Here is a 23722-nt window from a genome sequence, read left to right on the forward strand (position 1 = left end):
TGGCAACGATTCACTTCCTGGTTTGGTCCAGACAATCTTAAAAAAAAAATGTTTGAAAGTGTCTTACTTTGAAAGAACACAAAGCTAATCAATTTTCTTTCATGTCGGATGACAGAATGTTGACGATTGAGAAGCGGAAAGTCGGATCGTTTCAAGTCCAACAAGATCTCAAAATGATCCATCGATGATCACAAAAAGTTGTACTGCAAGTTGTACTTTCAGCAGATTGTACAAAGTGTGAGTACGTTTGCCATCTGTGGCTGTTGCCGATAGGATTGAAAACAAATCGGAGTAACGAGTGGCGGCCCCTCGGGTGCCTTGAAAAGAAAAAAAAATCTTTTGAAAATTCCAGTTGTGAAGTTTCCACCTGTGCTTGGTCATTGCTGAAGGGTGTAAATCTCGTCGGCGACCGGGTCACAGCTGCTTTGCTCGACTTTTGTTTGTGCAATAAACACCAAAAGATCAAATTGATAGATTTCGAAATGTCTGTGAAGACTCTCAGTCACGGATAAGCCGCAAAGATTTAATATCGCTTCTTTTTTTTAAGATGCTAATAAAAAGTCTGAATTGTCTTGCTTTTAAAAGTCCTCTTTGTCAAACTTAAGACAGATGAGGAACATTCACGCCTGATGACAACAAACATCAGGTGACCACTCGCAACTCAATTTCATTTCCAAAACAACCGTCGCTGCATATAAAGCCATGTCGTCCGCATAGCAGTGAAAAAAAATCCCAATATTCTCTTCAAATGGAACCCAGGCGCAGCAAATACAATGAAAACAGCAGGGGCCCCAGAATGGAACCCTGTGGAACACCAAATGACAATGACAGTGGCAGGGGAAGTCATTGACGCTATCTTGAATAATTTCTCCAATCTACTATATGCGGAAAATCACGTGAGCTAAGCCAAAAAAGAAATCTGGAAATTGACCATAAAATGGACACAAAAGTGTCAAAAAATGCAGAAAAGAAAACATTTAAAAAGTAACTATAAAATGTCCAAATCAAAAGAAGAAATCTGGAAAATTACCATAAAATGTACACAAAAAGTGGCAGAAAATGTAGAAAAGAAAACACTTAAAAACTAAATATAAAATATCTAAATCAAAAGAAGAAATCCAGAAAATTATCATAAAATTTCCATAAATTTGCAAAAAAAGTCAGAATATTGATAGCAAAAATGCTGAAAAAAACCCAAAAATAATCATAAATGTCCAAAAAAAGGAAGAGAGGCAGAAAATGTCTATAATATGTCCATAAAATTGCCAAAAACCTCATAAATTTGACAGAAAGGATGAAAAGTCTAAAAATGTACAAAAAAAAAGTATGAAAAATAGTTAAAAAAAATAAAATAAAATCCAAAAACATCACAATCTTCAAATGTTTTGTGGCGCCAGACTTTTTTTTTTCTTTTTGAACTTTATTTTGGCTAAACTGGCTCTAAAGACAGTAAATGTTGACCCCTGCCCTAACGGATAAAGATGCGATGACTTTTTTTTCCCACCTGATCCCTTGACGCTGTTGCACAGGTTGCCGGTGAGGTCGTCGACGATGTCCAGCAGGAACTTGAAGTCGTTGACGTTGTACATGTGAATCTCGTCCGGGTCGGACGCGATGGAGCGCAACTCGTTCTCGTCTGCGTTTTTCACACCTGATGGAAAGAAACGCACAACTCGCTATTTCGACAAAAAAACCCCACAAAAACCATTGCAGGAGAACTGACCGATGGCGTAGAGCTCGATGCCGCTGTCTCGCAGGTTCTGCGAGTTGGTGACGATTTCGTCCTGAGACTTTCCGTCGGTGATGAGGATGCCGATCTTGCGCGACTCGTCCCGCAGTCCCACGTCGGCTTTGAAATTGTTCTCCAGGATGTAGCTCAGCGCCATTCCTGCGTCGCCGCGGCAACACACGGGGAGATTGGCTTTAGCTGACAATCGACATTAATCTCCTAACGCGCACCTGTTAACGCTCTCAAAACACAACTTCCTCTATTTTCGTGTTTTTGACTCGTGAAAGAAGCGATTGGATCAGTAATCACGGAAAATGTATTATAACGCATCAGGTTTAAAGCGTATCAAAAGCAGCGTTCTGACCCAGAACCCGCAAAAAGTGCGAGTGGTTCCGCCAGTCACCTGTCATGGTGTTGCCTCCTTTGTAGGGCAGGTTGGCGACGGCGTCCAGCAGGGAGGCTTTGCTGGCGTGGGCGTTGAGGTGCCACTCGGTCTTGGGGTCGCCGCTGTACTGAGCCAGACCTGTTGCCCAAAAACACCACAGCCAAAACGTGAGCAGCAGAATTAGTTTTTTCATTTTTTTTAATATCCCGTTCAAGAATGGGGAATGATCAATCTGGGCACCAAATTCAGAATGTAGGTGATATTTTACACATTTCTACATGTCAGATGGATCGACGTAGCATGTCTATTATTATTGCCGGATTTCTTTATTTTATGGTTGATCTACATGAAATTAAATTGATTGATAATTGCCAATAATCATCGGCGGATTTCTCTATTATCTGGTTTATCTGTTTGACGTCAAATTGGTCGATAATTGCTGATAATTATTGGCCACCAATATTATCCTGCATCCCTAGTTTTTTGCAATAACTACCATTGATTTAAGCTACCTCTTCATGTCAGAAGCAGCATCAAACCTTCTGTATGCTAATAAAAAAGAAAAAAAAAAACAAAAACGTGTAAATACGTTTTTGGGAGTGAAGGACAAAGTATTAAAAAACGTGTTAACACGTTTTTGGGTTTAATGAGTTAAGTGTTGAAGAAAGGTGAATTACCAATCTGTATTTTATCCGGGCCAATGTCGAAGACGCTGACCATGCGGCTGATGAAATTGCGGATGGTTTTGAAGTTCATGCGACCGATGCTCCAGGAGCCGTCCACCAGCAGAACGATGTCGGCCTTGGCGCCGGTCTTGCACTGAACGTCTACGGGTGGCGACACGGACAAAAAAAATGACAACGGCTGGGTGGCAGAAAACCGGCTGCTCCCCTAAAAGCACCACAGGATCATAAAAGAGATTCAAACCGGAACAAAAAACACAACAGAGACCAGACGAGGAGCACTTTTATGTATCACACACACGTCAACATTCACAACGCTTTGGCAGCTTTTTTTTTTTTTTTTTTTTTTTCCCCGCCCACATCCAGCGACGTTTCGCCGATCCACGATCGATCTTCCAGACTGTTTCGCCATTTGGTGGCTCCCGATAACCTGTGCGACGAGCCTTTTAAAAATCTGGAGGGTGCAAGCGAAGACAAGTTAGAGGAGAGCAGATGCAAGCAAACATGTCGTCGTTAGCACGGCGCTAACAACAACTGCAATTTTCCGCGGATGACATCATATGCAACTGGCCAAAAAAAGTGCTTCCTAGTTGGGCTGCACGATATTGAAAAAACATGCGATACAGTTGCTGAAAATAGCGATATCGATATTATTGCGATATTTAACATGTACCTAAAGAAATGACTTTTTTTTTTTTTTTTTTTAATGGGGCAAAACAAACTCAATGTATTCTTAATTAATTGTAATGACCTCTCATGGATGGCAGTGCACATTTTCTTCCAACTCTGTTTTGCATTTGCATTATTGTGGAACGAGATCCGTGGAAACCAAATAAAAGGAGAGGGTGAGGAGAGGAATCTTCAGAGAGTGCAGGAGTGAATTGTATTAGTCAGCTCCTCTCCTCGTGAGCTTTGAGCGTCTTCTCTCCTTTTTTGTCATGTTTATTAATAAATGTCAACCTGACAGTCTGAGGATGAGCGTATTTATTTCCGATCGTATCGATGCGGTTTGATTTCTCGGGATTTGCATTCCCAATTTCGCAGCCGCTCCGGTAGCAGGTCGTCGCATGCGTCTGCTCCACATTAGGGGCTGCAGAATTCCCGCCCGGGGTCAAGCGTGTCCCCGGGCGGGCGCCTCTGAGAGCGGCGCAACATTTTCCGAGCGGCGCGCACGCACCAATTCTCGGAGGGGGTTGGTGGGGGGGTTAGCCGACATTCCGCCTCATTAACGTACCTAATTGTGCGTTTTTTTTTTGTTTTTTTTTTCCAGTGTCGGCGGAGGAGACGGCGACGGCGGGTGACATTTGTCCATGATCAACACGCGCAAGACACAACAAGGTCGAGACGCGCCAAATGTGGAACATGTGTCCGGCTCGCTTCACAGCTTCGCTACATTTCATTGGCGAGAGAACTTTAACTGCAAACAGTCGGACACGGTAGACACCATTTTCAAAGCTGGGTATCGGAATCGGTATCGGGGACTAAAATCGGTATCGGAACAACACTAATTTTGATCCAATTCGATTTTGCATTTGAGTAGCTCATTTGAGTTGAATCGGTCATTCAGTGGTTAATGTCAACATAAATAGCAAAGGCGGATCTGTGGTGTGAGTCTGAGTCCATTTTTTGACATTTTTTCTACATACATCCTTCAACTACATTTTGTGCTATATTTACATTTTACATGATAATAGATTATTATCCTCTATAACAGGAGATAAATTTTTGCACAATTTAAGCATTTTTGACATAATTTCTCTGCTCTTCTACATGTTTGATGCCCTCTATATTTGATAGCAGTTTTTAGCCCATTGCTAAGCTAAATGCTAGCTAACATTTCACACTTCCTCTCTACCACGGGTGTTAATTGCGAGTAGGGAGTGTTTTTTTCCCCGGCGGCGGTGATATTTCCCCACAATTCACACGCCGAAGACATTTGAATTGAGGACGCTCCAAATATGTAACATGTGCGGCTGGGGGTCCCGTTTTCCCAAAACGCCGTTTTTTGCGCGGACGCTCGCGCACATCTGCTGGCAGCTGCGCGTCCCGCGAAGGCGGATGGAGGAAAAAGCGGGGCCGAGGTGAGCCAAAACATCTCTCCGTAATTAGCCATAATCGCGATCATGTGCGCGTCTCCGCGTGACGCCGATTGACTCCGACGAGGCCAAGTCGGACCTTCTGGCGCCAATCTGGGAGACGTCAAGGCCGGTACGTGCCGCTGGGAAGAAACTTGACACGCTCGGCAGACGATGCGTTAATTACCAACAAGTTACGTTCCAGAAGGCAGTTGGGAGCGCCTCTTTTTTTTTTTTTTTTTTTGACAGTATGATGCCATCTATTACCAGAGGGAGCCAACGGAGGCGGCTCGGGAGCGTCGGACAGCGTGGTCTTCTCCTCCCCCGCCAGAGGCAAACTCTGGCCTCCGTCGAACATCCCAAAAACAGCCACGGAATATTTGGTTCCAGCCCTGGACACAAAACACACCGGCGGGATTCCCCGTCACATGCTCACGCCAAAAGAGTTGGTTTTTTTCCCCGCAAAAAACATTTCCTGGATGCTGCAGAAGAACCTACATGGAAGCTTCTAACGCTACGTTGAAGGATGGTCGGACTTTTCCAAGTTCAAACCAGGAAGTGTGTACGGGAACGCCCCCTTGAAATCGGAAATTTGAATCGCCAATCGTTTGAATCGAGAATCGAACCCAAAAATCGTAATCGAATCGAATTGTGAGACAGTCAAAGATTTCCAGCCCTAATTGTTTCAATTATTTTAACTGTATTTGAGCCTAGCATTTCAGTTTTAAAAAATGTCCTCTGTAGTGGACACATCATAGCTTAACTTATTCAAACCCAAAAACGTGTAAATACGTTTTTTTTTTAAAATACTTTGTCCTTCCCTACCAAAAATGTATCTAGATGTTGTTGTTGGTTTTTAATGCTAGAGCACACAGAAGGCTTTGATGCAGCCTCTGACCTGAAGAGGTCGCTTAAAGCAATGGTAGTTATTACAAAAAAAAGCTGGATTTACCAATGTTTTTGACAGGTTTGTGAATAAACAAAAAAAAAAAAATGAAACGTAGGTATGTTCTAATGCTAATTGCTGCAAAACTGAAACAGATACAAATGTACTTTTTTTTTTTACCGATGAAAGAAGAGACTAATCTTTCTTTTGGTATTTTCCATGTTTTTATAGCAAAAGAACACAATATTCTGTGGGCCTTTCAAAATCAGTCAAAATCCAGTTGCTTCAGTAATAATAGCTGGGAGTGAATGAGTTAAAAATAAAAACTTTTTTTTTTCCCAAAAAATTCTTTTTCAGTATTCCAGTTACTTCACAAAGATTGGGGAATCTCAAAATAAACATGATTGGACAATTTTCTTTTTTTTTCTTTTTTCCTGGTAGTCAGCCCTCCACCACAAGGGGCGCACTTCAACGTGACGTCACACTAGAAGGGTGTATTCTCATTGTGGACACCATTTGCGGACTTGTGCTTGTTGTTGTTAGACAGTTGCTTCATTGTTTAAAAGTGGAATGTGAGTTGTTTGAAGAAGGTCGGCACAATGTTTAAAGTGCTTGCGGGAGCGGTTGCTATGTTTTGGCAAGTGGTTGCTAAGGTGTTTCAAGTGGTTGCTAAGGCTTTTCCTCCCGCCCTGGACGATGTCAAGCGTATTTTTTGCAGGCCACCTGGTGAGTTTATCTTAACCTCCCATTATAAGCGGTCGAGCGCCGTCTGCATGCTAACGCTAACGATAACGCTCACCTGAGCTCCTCGAGAACGATGGTGTTGTCAAAGGGGCCCACCAGCAGCTCAGCCAGGTTGATGTCGTCGCCCGTGGGGTGGAAGGTGACCTTGTAGCCCCTGACCTCGCCGGGTGCCGGATCCCACGACACCCGGAAACTGGTCTTGGTGGGCTCCGAGGTCTGGAGGTTCCTCGGGGACTTGTAAGGTGACACTGGAAGACAAAAAAAAAAGAACTCGTTCGGGGGGTAGCTTTTCCGTTAGCTTGTCGTTAAGTGTTTGATTGCATGAGATGTTAGCGTTAGCTAGCTGACGTTCGTTAGCGGACGTTTTGATGGCTTGAGTAAACGATGCACCGAATCATATTTTTGTTTGACGTGTTATATTTACAGTAAACTTCAAGTGTGAGTCACAAACACTTATTTTGAAAAGTGTGTCAGTGAGTTTTTTTTTTTTTTTTTTTTTTTTTTTTTTTTTTAATTTCCTGACAGCAAGAGCGTGAGAACAGATGCCAAAGAATACTTTGCAAGATTTGTTTTGACAAGTTGAAGTGTGTTTTAATAATAAGGTCAAATGTGTTTTGGAGCGCGTGTGGGAGGGAGAAAACTGGAAGAGTCTTGAAAAATATTTTGGTTTCCTCAAAATGATCTTTGACTCCAAATTTGATTTTTTTGTAAATATTTTTTTTCATTTTGATTTTTTAAATCAGGCCTGAAAACTTTTTTTTTTTTTTTTTTAAGACAGGCTGACGATATTTAATTGAGAATCCAATTTTATTCTATTTCCTATTTTCTTTTTATGTTATTTTATTTTCTGTTAGCACTTTGGGATCATGCTGATGAAAAGTGCATTACAAATCGAATTTATTATTATTATTATTATTATTATTATTATTATTATTATTATTTAACAAAATGAACTTCAACTATATTTCTTTGAGGGGGAGTCATAATTATTTATTTACTTTTTATTTCATTTATTAAATTTTTTTGAGCGCCAGAATTTTTTTTTTTTTTTCCATAACAAAAACTCTTGAACTCTTCGTCTATATATCTTTTGGGGGGGGGGGGTCATAATTATTTTTTATTTTCATTTATTTATTTTGAGCGAGCTCATAATAGTTTTTTTTCTTTTTCATAACAAAATGAACTTCATTCATATTTCTTTGGGTGTCATAATTATTTAATTATTTATGTATTTATTTTATCTTTTACCGAATGTCTCATGTATGCACCAATCATCGAGACAAATTCCTAATGAATTGAAATTTAATCTCATACACGACAATAAAACTCGATCCCGATTGTGATTTATAACTCATATTCCACAAATTTCGTCTATAATTAACGTGGTAACTTCATTATTTTTCATGTACCTTTAATACATATAAAAAGTCATTTTTCTGCTTGCTGTCATGTCGACTGATGATGACATCACCTGTGCTGAGGAAGTCGGCGGCGACCAGTCACGACTGACCTAAACCCGGAAAACGGGTGAGCCATGATTGGCCGTTCCCCAACATGTGACGTCATCATCAGTCGACAGCACTTCTCGTGAGTGCCAAGATTGCGCAATGTGTGGTGGGCGGGGCTGCAAGACGTACGCGTGCTTCCCAGGCCCTGCCTCGCTTTCCCTTCCCCGCGTTTGTAGACGGGATGGACGGTGATGCGGTAAGTGGTTAGCGGCTGCAGCCTCTTCAGCACGCTGGAGGTGACCCCGGCGGGCACCTTGAGGACCGCCTCCCGCCCGCCGGCGTCGGCGGGGACGTACTTGAGCCGGTAGTGCAGGACCTTGCCGGGCGCCGGCACCCACGTGGCTCTCATGCTGCGCTCCGTCTCGTCGCTCACGCGCAGCCGCCGCGCCTCCGCCGACACTGCGGGGACGGAAAAAAAAAACAAAAATAAAAATGGCCGACTGGCAGATTGCTGCGTGGCAAAACTCGTCAAGCGAGCGCGAGAGCACATTTTCCTTTCCGCCAATAAAATGGCAATAAAAATGGAATGAAGGCTTAACTTGAACATGCTGATTCAAAACGTTTACAAGAGAATATTGCAACGTGGAAATGTTTCCTACTCTCGATATTTTTTTTTTAACTAACGGAAAGTACGCATCATCACGGCCAGCAACACATAAAACGACGTGCCTGCTCTTTACCAGTAATCGGCAAATTGTCAAATTCAGCCACAAGTATTTTGATCGTGGATTAATCGTTTCAAGTAACAAAAATCATCGCATCCTTGAATTACGCCGTATATCGAGATACGTACTGATTATTGGGGTGTAACATCCATCAGAAAAATCGTCAAAAATTAGGGGTGCATCGATCGCAATTTTCCAGCCGATCCCCGATCTTTTAAAAAGTTTGACCTGCCGATCACGATTTTTGCTCATACCGATTTTTTTTTCTTTTTAAAATTACAAGCAGCATAGACCTTCAGTAAACATTGAACAATATCGGCAAAATAATCCAAATCCAAAGGGATTGGCCGATCACCGATCTTCCAAATCTAACAAAATTGGGGCCGATAAATCGTCCGGCTGATCCATCGGTGCACCCCTAAAATTGATGATGATTCAGTTACTGGTTTGGTCTAAAACATCCATCAGAACAATCGGAAAAAATGTTGATTCATTTCAAACGACCAAAAAATGATGCAAACAAAAAGACGATTAAAAATGTAAAGTTGGAGAAGGGGCAGAAGTTGCAAAAATGTTATCTTGTCTTGCCCCCTTAACAATCCAAATCATTGCCGATAAATGAGTTGTGCATAATCGATGATTCAATGGAACAATCAACCAAACCACAATTCGCCATCGTGTTCTCTTTTAGCGTATCAACGGCGTTCTTACCGTCGGTGGTTTCGTATCCGGTGAGCGGCTCGCTGTCCTTGTGGTCGTAAACGGCCAGCACCGAGACCTGGTAGAGCGTCTCGGGGCTCAGGCCGTCCAGCACCGTGTCCGTTTGCTCCCCCCGGACCGTCTTCTCGCCGGCCTCCTCGGAATACGCCGACTGCCATCGGACGCGGTACGCCCGCACGTCGCCGGGGGCGGCCGTCCACCGCGCCGAGAAACTGCGCTCCGTCACGTCCCCCGTGATCAGGTTTCGAGGAGGCCCCGCCTCTGCCGGCACAAAAAAAAAAAACGTCAAAGATGGTCAACGAGGTAGCAAGTGCAACATGCAACAAACACATGGAACAGACAGGAGGCCGATTCAGGGTGAACGATTCAAAAAAATAAAAAAAGGAAATAACTTATAATTAGGGCTGTGCAATTAATCGAAATCCAAATACAATTTCAATTATTACACTCCGCAATTACAAAATCATCATCATCATCATTAAAAAAAAAAAAAAAAAAGCTTACAAATACTGTACTAATTTTTGAGTTGTTTAAATTGATACATTTGCACCTTTTTTTTTTTATTTTAAAGTAACTAATGTAATACTTTTGGTTAAATATAGTGTTTCAAAAAATTTTTATTTGTCTTAATATTTTGTATTTGTTTTGTTTTACGTTTAAACACTTTCTTGTTTTGTGCCCAAAAAAAAAGATCATTTTACTCAAGTCAAATAAAAAAAAAATAAAATCAAAAATCAAATCAAACTTCAAGTTTTTACCAACATAAATAAATAAATAAATAAATACATAAATAAAATAACAATTATAGTATTTCATTTTTTTTTAATTGGTCTTAATATTTTTTTAATGTGTAAACATTTTCTTGTTTTTGTACCAAAAATAAATCATCGTTTGAATAATCGTGATTTCAATTATTGGCAAAATAATCACGATAATTATTATTTTTTCCATAATTAAGCAGCCGTACTACGCTGATATGTTTTGGAATAAACGAGATTTTGCTGTCGTATTTGTATTGTAATCTTTTCCATGTTGCGTACGGTGACAACAATCAAACGTATTTGTTTGGAATGACTCGATTCCTTTTTTTTTTTTCAGACGCTGACCCGACATCGCGAGATGGAGATTTAGTGGCCCGAGCGGAGCAGACACACGGTCGCGTTCCCAAAGCGAAAGATGGAAAGATGGCGGCCGCTTATGATGGAAATGATTTGTTTCCTCGACGCGCCAACCGAAACACATCGAAGTCGGGTGCCGCTGAAAACGCCGATGACACTGAAAAGCGCTTGAAAATGTGACAAATAACACATGAAAGATGTCTGGCCGGCGAGAGCGTCGTAAATCCAAAAAGGAAATGAAAAGACGCTGACGTTACGCGTATTCAATCAGGTGGCGCAGACTTCTGTTTTGACAGGCAGACGCTTCTGCCGTTTTTCATCATCTTCAAGTGGCGCTTGCGAGCCGCAAGACCAGCGTCACGTGGGAGGTGCGCCGCGTACGCTCAAACGCCGCATGCATAGGAGAAGTGCCGCCGCCGCCACGCAGACATTTTTTCCAGCGTCTAATTGGAGACATCTTTAAATGCCATTAAGGCGAAAAAGGCTCTCCTGTTGCATGCAACACTTTTCAGCGCTTTTTGTTCACAATCCGCTTGAAAATGGGGAAGCGAATTACCGTTGGTGGGCTTAACCCCAACTTGAAAACATTCAACGTAAGCGCAACCAGGAAATAGCCTGCTTTGTCCATTAGAGACAGATTACATTACATTAGATTACAAGTGATTACATTAGATTACATTAGATTACATTCCAATCGATTACATTACATTAGATCACATTAGGGGCGGGAACCTCTGGGTACCTCACGATACGATACGATATACAATACAAGGCGCACGATAACGATCTTATCTCACAATTATCGATATATTGGTCAGGTCATAAATCCACGATAATCTAAGATAAAACTAATCATTAAATAATAATAATAATAATAATAATAATAATATAAGTAAAAAATAAAATAAATAAATAAACAATAACAAATAATAATAAATATTTTTTTAAATATTAAAAAAATCATAATATAATATATAAAATAATATAAATAAATCTAATATATATAATAAGACATAAATCTAACTATACATATATAAATAAAAATAATAATAATAAAATTAAATTACAGTCAATTACATTACATTATATCACATTAGATTACATTACATTAGATTACATTACATCAGATTATATTATATTAGATTGCGTTACATTAGATTACATTACAATCGATTACATTACAATCATAGACATTACAATATATCACATTAGATTACATTACATTAGATTAGATTACATTGCATTACATTACAATCAATTCATTACATTATATCACATTAGATTAGATTACATTAGATTGCATTACATTACAATCGATTACATTACAATCGATTACATTACATTACATTAAGATATGTTGACCTTGTTTGCCCTTCATTTGTTTAGTCTGACACATAATCCTGATTCCCAGACAACAAAGAGCATGAAAATAATGAAAAGTCACAAATGACTGTGGCTGTTTTGCTTAATGTGTGTGGTTTTTGGCTCCCACTTAGTCAAAGCAGCAAAAATCCAAACAGTCCATTAGCCGCGAAGCACAGTTTAGCCAGTAGTTGGGGGGGGGGCACATTCGGCAGCTAAATCGGATCAGATGTTTTCCTCACAACGGGAGCTTTGGCTCTTTTTTTTTTTTTTTTTACTTTTAAAGCGGGAATACAAGACTGGAGTTGAGCAAAAAAAAAAAAACACACAAATCTACACCAACAGTCACGTTGCGTAAGCGCTGGATGTGAAAAGGCTGCTAAGTGCCCGCTAACTGCTCGCTAACTGCTCGCTCGCCGTCGCTAACGAGCTCAAGCGGCGAGCGCTCGGCTCATTTCGAGCTTCTCGTTATTTGGCTCCCCGAGGACAAACGATCGAGAAATAGATCATCTTTTGCAATCCAACCACACACTTACAGATGTTTCCAGTTTTTTTTATGTGTTTTTAAGAGCACGGCGCAATTTGCTTTGACTGGAAGTCGTGCAACACAATTCAGATATGTAAAATATGAGGCTCGTTTTCAAATTCAATAAAAAAAAAAAGGGAGACATTGCACTAGTTTTATAAGTGTAAATGTTGACGGACTTGAAGTCCGATTTAAAAAAAAAAAAATTCTTTCTTTTATGGTGGGTCAATATTGCAGATTTTCATGTATTGCGGGCGGGTCTGGAATGCATCCCCTTGTGAAAAAAAAAAGGGGGGGGGGGGGGCGAGAGGGGTTCATTGTACAAATAAGCATACATCAACCACATATGAACTCGGGGGACATTTGCGGCCTGCCGCACACTTTTTATTGGCTTGCTGCACATTTTAAAAATAAAACTAAACAGGCCTCAGAGGAAAAAGTTGCAACACCGACAGAACGCCATAAAACGTACATGCTAATTTCTGTTAGCGTCTCTGTGACGTTAGCATGAAGCTAGCGGACTTTAGCTCGACAAAATATGGTTTGTTGAAACCAGGGGTGTCAAACTCATGTGAGCTCATGGAGGACAATATATGATCAAGTGGGCCGCATATAACGAAAATAACCGTATATAACTTCAGAACGATGACCGTCATTTAAACGCAGATTTTCGTGGACCAGCCCTCAATTAGGGAGCTCAACTGTAATCAAATTGTTCCGAAAAATAACACAAATGCAAATGGAACGTGACAATATTTTGCCGATATAAGTTCCGGACGTGTTAAATCGACCTGTTTTGCATATATATTGTTCCCAGAATGCATTGCGTGGCGCAGTTAATGATGTTATAAGGACGTTAATCCATGTCCATTATACTATTACTATAGTATATACTATTATACTATTATTATTAGACTTAGACTTAGACTTGACTTTATTGATCCCTCTGGGAAATGTACATGTCCAGCAGCAATGAGAACAAATAATAAAATAAAAAAATACAAATTCAATCAATCAATAAATAAGGTTATTCCACCAGAGACTTAATTACACTAGGGGAAAAGAAACCCTGGGATATTTTTCTCACTTGTTGAAGTTCATCAAGAGTACTTTATTTATTTTTTTTGTCACCACAGTTCTCCCGAGCTTCCCGCTTGACGACTTGCCTGAGGATCACTTTCAATCACACTTCCTGTGTTCCCGTTCCACATGTCGCAAATTTGGCCAACTGTGAAACGTCAACATTTGTGGAAAGAACCGAACCAGAGATTGAAGCAGAAGTGCACCTCAAAGTAGAACCTTGCGTTGTTGTCAAGACTTCATCAATTGAGACCAAGACGTTATCGAGACTAGAGAGTCTTGAGACCGAGACAAGACCGAGGACTTTTGGAGGTAGAGACCGAGACAAGTCCAAGACTGAAAAAAAATTGAACAAAATGACCAGTATGTTTTTTTCATAACATTTAGAACAAAAGCAAATTCTGCAAATTCTTGCAATAGTACAATGAAACAAATCTCAAATGTAGGGGGGCGTGGCCTGGGCAACACCAGGAAGCCATTCTGTGTTTCTCAGTAGTACTTGGTCTTGACTAAAAATCCTGAGACTAGACCAAGTAAAAATGCCTTCGATTCTGAAACGAGACCGAAACCTAAAAAAAAAAAAAATAAATTTGTTTCTAGGCCAGTCTAGAGACAGAAACAGATCTCGGGAACTACAAGACTAGTAGAACCTCAAGAACCAGACCGTGACCAAGAAACAGAAATCAGAGGTAAAACCAAAAGCAGAAGTACAGCAACAAATGGAGAGTGTGAACCAAAAAAAAAAAACATGCGCCACAACTCAAAGTCATATTAGGACACAACTCGAGCAGAACCAGACCACAAAGTCCAAATGGAACCCGAAACTGCCTGGAAACAGAAGCCGAGACAGAAGTTGAGCCAAGACCTGAATCACAAGCCCAGAAGAGGCACGAGCACTTCGACTATGACTAGAATGACAAGTGCAGCCAGACTCAGGACAAAATAATTTGACTCCAAAGGAGAAACAGGACTAGACCTAGACAACAGGATCCATGAGCAAAACATTCCAGGACACTTTGTCCCGATTTTGGCTGCACGTTAGCACATTTGCAACACGCATCCAACAACCGAGAACAAAAAAGACGGCGACGGGGACCAACGAGACAACAACATAAATTGCGTCCCTTTGTTGTCGTCGTCGTTTAACAAAAAAAACATTCCGACTTCTAAGAAGCCAAAACGGCAAATTGCAACATGAAAGTTCAACAAGTGACTGACGGGATCTGAGCTAACCCAGCTAGCGTGCGTGTGTGCACGACTGTGTCTTTGTTGTCTTTGCTACATTGTGGGGACCATGCACACGTGTTTTTCCGGGTTTAACTAACTTTGTGGGGACCGAATTGATACTGTGGTTACATTTTGGTGGTCCCCACAAGTTCAGACCTCTTTTTGGAGGGTCAAGACTTGGTTTTAGAGTTTAGATTTGCATTGGGTTATGGTTGAGGTTCGGGGTAGGCAATCATTTTGGATGGTTGAGCTTAGGGAAAGTCCCCGCGATGATACAAAGACAAACGTGCGTGTGCGTGTGTGCAATGTGACCTCATTGTGTACAGGCGCCGCACGCAACAGACGAACGGTAACGTTAGCAACCATGCTAACAAGAGCCGAGGCGCATGCAGGCGGCTGGCGAGTCATTCGCAAGCGCGTTTAGGTGAAAGCTGATCAGGTGTGCCGCGGGATAAAGCTCCGAAAATATTCAAACGCATTCAAACCACAACTCATCAACGGTGTCTTTCTTCATCTTTCCATGCCAGCAACGTGTAGTGACAAGCGCAACAATTTGGAGCCGACTGGTTTTATTCGCACAAGAGAATTATTATTTTTTTGCCCCTCTGATTTATTAAATATTCTTATTATTAGTCGCAGGGGTGCACCGATTGATCGGATGGCCCATTTCTCGGTCCCGATTTCATTAATTTTGGAAGATCGGTGATCGGCCAATTGGTGAAAAATAAACCGATCTTTTGCACCCGTCTGATGTCCCCCCTCAGAAAAAGTCAGCCAACTGTTCTCTTCTGTTGAGATGATTAATCGGATTTTCATTTTGATTTGAGAGAACTACTTCATGTGCAGTTAAAACAACCCATTTGTTATTTCGCCGATACTGTTCAATGTTTTCCAATGAAACAAGACTGGAACACTGAAGGTATATGCTGCTTGTAATGAGAAAAAAAAAAAAAAAAAAAAAAAAAAAAAAAAAAAAAAAAAAGCAATAATCGACAGATTTTTATCGGGATTAATCGGTATTGAATCGAATCGTCACCTATGAATCGTGATACGGAACGAATCGCGATTATTATATGATAATAATAATAATAATTATTATTATTATTATTATTATTATTATTATTATTATTATTATGATGATGATGATGATCAATTTCTTATTATTACTCATCACGTCAGTATAGAGCGGCACCTTGACTTACAAGTGAAACGAGTTCCGTGACCGGGCTTGTAAGTCAATTTTCTGAGACTGACAATTTGGCTGCCAGCTCACCTTCTTTGGTGGTTCCTTGCGTCTGCAGCGACGGCCCCGGACCGGATCGGTACTCGGCGTTGACGTGGACCAGGTAGGTGGTCCTGGGCCGAAGCCCCCGCAGGACGATGGTGGGCTCGTCGCCGACCGTGCTGGCCTCCAGCTCCGCCCCCGCCTCGTCCACGGGTCGGAAGGTCAAGCGGTAGCGGAGCACGGCTCCTCGCGCCGGCTGCCAGGACACGCGGAAGCTGTCCGTGGTCTCCTGGGACACTCTCGCGTTGCGAACCGGACTTTGTTCTAAACAAAGAAAAAAAAGAAAAAAAAAAGTATATTTGTATCTGTTTCAGTTTTGCAGCAATTAGCATTAGGATATTTATAATATAGCTACGTTTCATCATTATTCACTTTGCTAGCGAAAACACTGTCAAAAAGAGCTTGTTGCAACATGGCCCTGGCTGATCTTTTATACTCTGCTGCCACCTGCTGGCCGTTTTTTCTAATAACTACCCTTGCTTGAAGCCACTTATTCACATCAGAAGCTGCATCAAAGCCCATTGCATTAAAACTAGGGGTGTCAAAATTAGTGCGTTAATTTTGAGGTAATTTAAAGTTAGTTTAACGCCTCCAATTTTTTTTTATTGCACAATTTATGTAACCCCCCCCCCCTCCAAAAAATGCCTGCACTGCAGGAATTCCAGTCGCAAACGCAACAGATACGCCCACGTTGAATAATGCACATTTGTGGAGACTTTTACAATTTGAAAAATGTGCAAAAAACGTCAAACAAACGCAATTATGCCATCTAGTGGCAGAAAAATGACCTCCACACAAATCAATATCACACTCATTTTTTTTTTTTTTTTTTTTTACAGTACTGTACCTCTTTTTAAATTTTAACTCAATTTTATTAATTGCTAGACTAAACGTGTGAGAAGCGTTTATTTATTTTTTTCAAGGACGTGAGACATCAACGAACCCTCTAAGGTGGTCTCGTATCCGACGAGGGGCAAACTGTCGCCCCGCTCGTACTGAGCCGAAACGTTGACTTGGTAACGGGTGAGCGGGCTCAGGTACGGCAGGACGGCGCTCAGCGTGTCCCCGGGGACCGACATGGACACCAGATGGCCGTCGGGGGCGTCGGCCGGTCTGAACTGGACCAGGAAGGACTCGGCGTCCTCGGCGTCCGTCCTCCACGAGGTCCGGAAGCTTCTGGAAGTCACCTCGGAGAAGGTCAGGTCTCTGGGCTGGACCAGACCTGAAGAAGAAGACGACCACAACGGCCGGGTAACTTGCTTGCAAATATAAAAAAAATGGATTCATGTCTATGCATTCTTAAAGGTAAAGTCCGTAAAGTCGATATGAAGACCAATGGACCTGTTCTAAAAATAGCTCAGTAGTTATAGCACATTGGGATTTCCTAGGACATCGTTTGAAAATGTAAACACCGGTAGATATTTATAGAAACCAAATTGTTGCATATGGGATGGGAGTGTGTCGATATATCGATATCACGATAAATGGTGATACTTTGTCTCCCGATAGATTATCGATACGTCTACGCAAGTATCGCGAGATTTTGTAGTTAATACACAGCCACTATGACGGCTCAATTGTTCATGACTTATTGAGCAATTATTTGGTGCCTCATAAAAGTGGTGGAGAAATGGACGCAAGTCTTCAGACGAAGAAGACATATGAGTAATTTATCGTTATTTATTTTATTATTATTATTATTATTATTTTATTTATATTTATATATATTATATATTTATATATTATATTATGTATTTATATTTATTTATTTATTTTTTATAATTTTATTAATTATTTTGTTATTTTTTTGTATTATTATTATTTATTTTATTATTATTATTTATTTATATTTATTTATTTTTTATTATTATGTAATGATATCTATTTATTTTTTACTATTATTTATTGATGTTTATGTATTTATTTAGTTTATTTATTATTATTATTATTATTATTATTATTATTATTATTATCTATTTTTTTATTTTATGATTAGTTTTATCGTAGATTATCGTGGATTATATCGTCATGGACTCTAGTTGCCATGACGTGCATCATTAGCAACGGTGATTTTCACTTTTCTAATGAAGTTGTCAGTGTTGCAAGCTAAACGTAACGTAGCAGCCGGCAAAACGCTTCCAAAACGAGTCTGTCAGCCATCAGGCGTCATCAAAAAGTTTTTTGTGTTTTTTGTTTTTTTTCCGAGCCTCATGGAGATCACCGCAGACCATGCAGACGCAGCGTTGCTATGTGGGCAAAAACACGCCTGAAAAGGAACAACAGATGAAGTTAAAAAAAAAAAAAAGGGGACGGAGCAGTTGAAGACATGATGAAGACAGATGTCATCCATCCACATGCGATACATGTCGGCAGACACATCAGTCAACTCTTTTGATCGATTCACGTTCGTCGTTTCAAAGCAGCTACTGTCAAGTTCGCTGTTGACAGAATATCATTATATAAAAAAAATTAAAAAAAAAATTTTTAAATTACATAATATGCCGTTCCAAGGAATGTGAGTCACACAGTCGCTCCTGGCAGAAGCGAAAAGAAAAGAGAGAGAAAAAAAAAAAGTCTTTCCCCTTGGAAAAAAAAGCGCAGACGTTGCTTGTCGGAACTTGACGAGCAGATGTCGGCCATGAGGAATGCTCGTCACGCTCCCGTTGTTTATCGCCTCGACGCACACCTGACGGACAGACGGAAGGACGGCTTGACCCTCCTGCATGACCTTTCCGTGAATGATAGACTGATATGGTTTATTTTCTCCAAGACCAATACCGATACAGATTATAGGGTAGTCAAGGAGGCCGATAACCGATATTTCAAGCCGATATTCATTTGCAGTAAAATAGAAAAAAAAAAAAAAACATTTTCTTTTAAATATATTAACAGATTTGTTTAAAAAAATATAAAAAAAAATTGCAGGGAGCTTCCAGGGGTCATTAGCATTTGTTAACCTAAAAAAAAAAAAAAATGAAAATAAATAATAATAATAATAATAATAATAATAATAATAATAATAATAATAATAATAATAATAAACAAGTAAATAGATTATTTATTTATTTATTTAAATTTATTTTATTTATTATTTATTTTATTTATGTATGTAATTATTTATTTTATTATGTATTTATTTATAGTTTTTATTTTTATTATTATCCGCAAATAAAAAGTTGCCTGCATCTCACTGAGATGTCGATATTTGTCAAAATGCCAAATATCGGCGCCGATAATCGGTCCGGCCGATAATCGGTCTACCCCTACTTGCCACAAGCTCGCAGGTCAACGTGTGTGCAAAAAACATGAAGCACAACGTGTTGAAGCGCGGCGATACAGTCGGTGTTCGTTTTCAGTTTCCTGGCTTTGACGCTCGTAAAAAGTCAAACATGCACAAAATCCATCAGCGCCGTTTCAACGTCGAACAAGTCGACTGAACGTCCAGATGGAGGTGATGTACGCCAGACAAGCGCATTTGACTGCTCTTCATGTTTTTTTGCCTTTTTTTATGGTACAAGTCCACAGTTTTATCGTCGGGCGCCGTCAATGCAGTACCACATTTTGGCCACAACATGCCAGGCAGCACTGAGCTCTACCGGAAGACATGCAGTGTCACAAACAGCAAGAAGAAGAGTCCCAAAACTGAAGGTCACATTCATGCTAATTTTCATTAGCTTGTCTATGGTGTTTTGTATTATTTACTAGCGTTAAGCTAGAGATGAAACACACAAGTCCTCAGTTTGGTGTTTACGTATAGTAAGATTCGTATTTTGTGTCCGTTTTACAGTAACGTTGAAGTGGGACAGTTTTCTTTGATCATAGTTTGGGAATTTTTCATTTGAGTTATTTTGATTTCATTTTCGTTTTGTTTTTGAAATTGAGTTTTAATTAGTTTTCAGGGGGGTTTTGTTAGTGTGAGTTACTTAATAAATGCTGCGTTTTAGTTTTAGTGTGTTAGTTTCAGTATTAGTTTTAGTTTTAAAAAAGAAATGTGTATAAGACGTGCGCAATATTTAAAAAACACCATGGAGCGACGTCATCTTAAGGTGTTTTTCTATTGGCTAGTGCTAGATGACATCACTTCTTATTCTGCTTCATATCAAAATAAAATCAACTAAAATTCACATTTCAAATGATCCCCAAATTCATTCCCAAAGATTAAAAGAAAGGACATTTTTGCTACAATTTTAGTTATTTTGTAAACATAAAATGTAGTTTCAGTTAGTTTTCGTTTTTATTTTACTTCGTTAACCAAATAGTTTTTGTTTGTTTTTTTCCGTTCGTTTTAGTGAACTAAAATAAACTTCCAAGTGATGTTATCCGAAGTGTATTTTAATAAGGATTCAATGTGTGGGTACAACCATTTTACACAATGTGCTTAAATCAGGGGTGGCGAGATCCGGTCCTCGAGGGCCGCAGTCCTGCAGGTTTTGGATATTTCCCTCCTTCAAAACGGCTGATTTATCATCAGCTCATCAGCAAGCTCTGCACAAGCCTGATAACGAGCCTGTTAATTGGAATCAGCTGCACTTCGAGTAGGGGAATCTATAAACCTGCAGGACCGCAGTTTGCCACCCCTGGTTGAAATAATCATCATCTGTCAGATGGAAACCTCATATGCCCAAACATGGGCAATTTGATATTTTTTCCCAGTCGATATTATTGGTGTGTCCCCCCTACTTCATCTACTTTTACACATTATTATGAACCAATGGAACATGTTCTAAAACTCCGCCTCTTCCCTGCGGGAGCCGTGAGTCATTACATCCTCTCAAGATTAAAAGTCTGGAGGATTTAACGAGTGAAAATAGTTGTTTGCGATTTAATGGAGGAAGTCTGTTTTTGTTAGAAATGGACTGCTTCTGTTCATGAGCTAAATTTGCGTACCGATTCGTTTGTTTTAAGCGTTGCATCACGTAACGTTAGGCAGTCGACAAACAAGCGGAAAAGGGACGCCGACTCACGTTTCTTTTGGATGTTGCGAAGCTCCTGCTCGATCCTCAGGCAGATGGACTGCGTCAGCTCCTTGGAGATCCTCTGGAAGGCGTCAAAGTCCTCCACGGTGTAGACGTGCGTCTCGGCCGGCGCGTTGGCGATGGCCTCCAGCTCGGAGCGCACGGCGTCCTTCACGCCCACGGCGAAGATCTCCACGTCGGCGTCCCGCAGCTTGGTGGCGGGCTGCTGGAAGGCGTCCGACGACTTGCCGTCGGTGATGAGGATGGTGACGCGCGGCACGTTGGGCCGGGCGCCCTTGGCCAGCTGGAAGATCCTGTCGCGCACGTAGGTCATGGCCTTGCCCGTGTTGGTGGAGCCGCCGCGGTACGGGAAGGAGCGCACCGCCTTCAGCACGCCGCTCAGGTCGGCGTGAGTGTTGAGCAGGAACTCGGTGTGCGGGTCGCGGCTGTACTGGACCAAGCTGATCTGGACCTTGTTGGGCCCGATGTCGAAGGTGTTCACCAGCACCTCCAGGAAGGCTCGCACTTTGGCGAAGTTGGCCAGACCGATGCTGTAGGAGCCGTCCACCAGGAGCACCACGTCGGCCTGCACGTCCACGCCCAGGGAACACTCTGTGACGGGGGATTGGCGACAAATTGGCATGGGAAGAAACGATGACGCCATTCGTGACTCAGTTGAAGTGAATGGAAACGCCATGTACCCGTTTTTGGCGGAATGCAGCTCTAGTTATTGCCATTTTCTTACAGTGCGAGTTTAATTCATGCCGCAACAAATCTTAAATCGTAATATTTCTACGAGTTTAATTTGTTCAAATTTCAAATCATCTTTCCCCATTGAAATGAATGGAAAAGCCATTTACCCATTTTTGGCGCACTGCAGCTCTAGTTATTGCCATTTTCTTACAGTGCGAGTTTAATTCACTCCGCAACAAAGCTTGAGTTGGTAATATTTCTTAATATGGTGCCTTGAGTTAGGAGTTTAATTTGTGGCCAACTGCAACTATGGCTCTCCTAGCCCACATGCCAGGGCATTTCACTTAACTTTTTTTTTTTTTTTTTTTACATCATTTGAGTGGCTGCATATGTGTAGCTTTTAGTACCTCAACTTTTAGTTTGCAACACAAAGCAAAACATTTGAAAGTGACTGCTCGTAAGCGACAAAATAAATGTCGACGTTGCTGTTGACGACGCGGACTCACCCACGGACACTTTGACCGGCTGAGTCATCTGCAGGACGACGGCGGGCTCGCTGGGCGTCAGGCCTTTGAGCGCAAACAGGTTGATCTGATACTGGGTGTCCGGGCTCAGGTCCCGGACCGCCACCGAGGTCTGCGCGCGGCCCACGTACAGCTCGTGACGCTCCGCCCCCGCCGCCAGGGGGATCATCTGCACCTTATAGCCCGACACGTCGTCCGGCGAGGCGCTCCAGCTCAGCTTCATGCTCTTGGACGTCACCTCCTCCACCTGGAGGTTGGAGGCGGGCTCCACCGCTGCCGGGAAGCACAACAGCCTTCCTCGCGTCAACAAAACGGGGGGGCGGGCGAGCGGGAAAGTTGAAAAACGAGCAAAAAAACAAAAAAAACAAACTCACCTTCTTCGCCGCTGACCAGCGAGCTGAGCTGCTCTTCCACACCGGCGCACACCTGATTGACCAATTCCCTCTGAACTTCCCGGATGTCGTCCGAGGCGGCCGTGTTGACGATGTGACTCCAGTAGGGAGTGGACGCCAGCGTCCTCATTTTCCCCTCGTCGGCCTGCTGGAGGCCTGCGAAGGCGACGGGCGGGACACGTGATGTCGGCGTGCGTATTCCATTACAAATTCAACTGAAAAAGCGTCGCCACCGCTCCAGGAAATGAAAACTCATCATCTGGGGGCAGATTTGATTTCAAGCATCCAGTCGCTCAGACCACCTTCAAAGTCCTCCAGTCAAATCTTGGAAATATCAACCAGAAACGATCGAGATGAACGAAATTTGAAGGACTCCAAAAAGTCAAACGTGACCCGCTGAGAAGTCTGACTATGTCTTTACGTTTCGTTTATGAAGCGCTTTTGTTCAAAGCAAAAACGTCGTCAAAATCAGAAAGGCAGATAAAATAAAATAGAAGAATCAAGATAAGGATCAAAAAAATAAATAAATAATAATAATAATAATAATAATAATAATAATAAATACTAGGGGTGTTAAAAAAATCGATTCGGCGATATATCGCGATACTACATCGCGCGATTCTCGAATCGATTCAATAATCGGCAGAATCGATTTTTTTTTTTTTTAGGATTCACACCTTGAGCATGGAAGAATGTTATATGAACGGCACATTAAGCCTTAATATTTTTATTTTAATGCTGTTCAAATGTGAAACAGATTGCAAACTGTTTGTGTACAGTGGCTCACGGTTATAAGCCTCAAGTTTTAGATAAATATATTCATACAAATCTTACAGTGTACATGTACAAATTTACTGATAGTATTTTCTAAATTTGAATGGAAAAAAATCGCAACAATCGACTTATAAATTCGTATCGGGATTAATCGGTATCGAATCGTGACCATTCGTATCGGGATTAATCGGTATCGAATCGAATCGTGACCTGTGAATCGTGATACGAATCGAATCGTCAGGTACTAGGCAATTCACACCCCTAATAAATACATAAATAAATAATAATATAATAATATATATATATATATATATATATAATATTATAAATAAAAAATAAAATAATAATAATCATAATAAATAAATAAAAAAGATAAGGCTAAAAAAGAAAA

General features: G+C 41.0%; 1 protein-coding gene across 1 annotated transcript in view; it reads right to left on the reverse strand.

The window, feature by feature from the left end:
* The window catches only part of col12a1b (collagen, type XII, alpha 1b), an 80757-nt gene that overhangs the window by 47174 nt on the left and 9861 nt on the right, over positions 1-23722 (reverse strand). Inside the window, exons 10-22 of the mRNA XM_077511034.1 lie at positions 22540-22713; positions 22148-22438; positions 20958-21560; positions 16937-17215; positions 15982-16257; positions 9387-9656; positions 8140-8409; positions 6558-6750; positions 5140-5264; positions 2792-2941; positions 2133-2252; positions 1724-1888; positions 1505-1651 (exon numbers count right to left, since the gene is read on the reverse strand). Of these exons, the coding sequence (XP_077367160.1) occupies positions 1505-1651; positions 1724-1888; positions 2133-2252; positions 2792-2941; positions 5140-5264; positions 6558-6750; positions 8140-8409; positions 9387-9656; positions 15982-16257; positions 16937-17215; positions 20958-21560; positions 22148-22438; positions 22540-22713 (3063 nt within the window). The remainder of the gene's footprint in view (positions 1-1504; positions 1652-1723; positions 1889-2132; positions 2253-2791; positions 2942-5139; positions 5265-6557; positions 6751-8139; positions 8410-9386; positions 9657-15981; positions 16258-16936; positions 17216-20957; positions 21561-22147; positions 22439-22539; positions 22714-23722) is intronic.

This window comes from Festucalex cinctus, chromosome 21 (assembly GCF_051991245.1).
Source record: "Festucalex cinctus isolate MCC-2025b chromosome 21, RoL_Fcin_1.0, whole genome shotgun sequence".
NCBI classification, from domain to species: domain Eukaryota; kingdom Metazoa; phylum Chordata; class Actinopteri; order Syngnathiformes; family Syngnathidae; genus Festucalex; species Festucalex cinctus.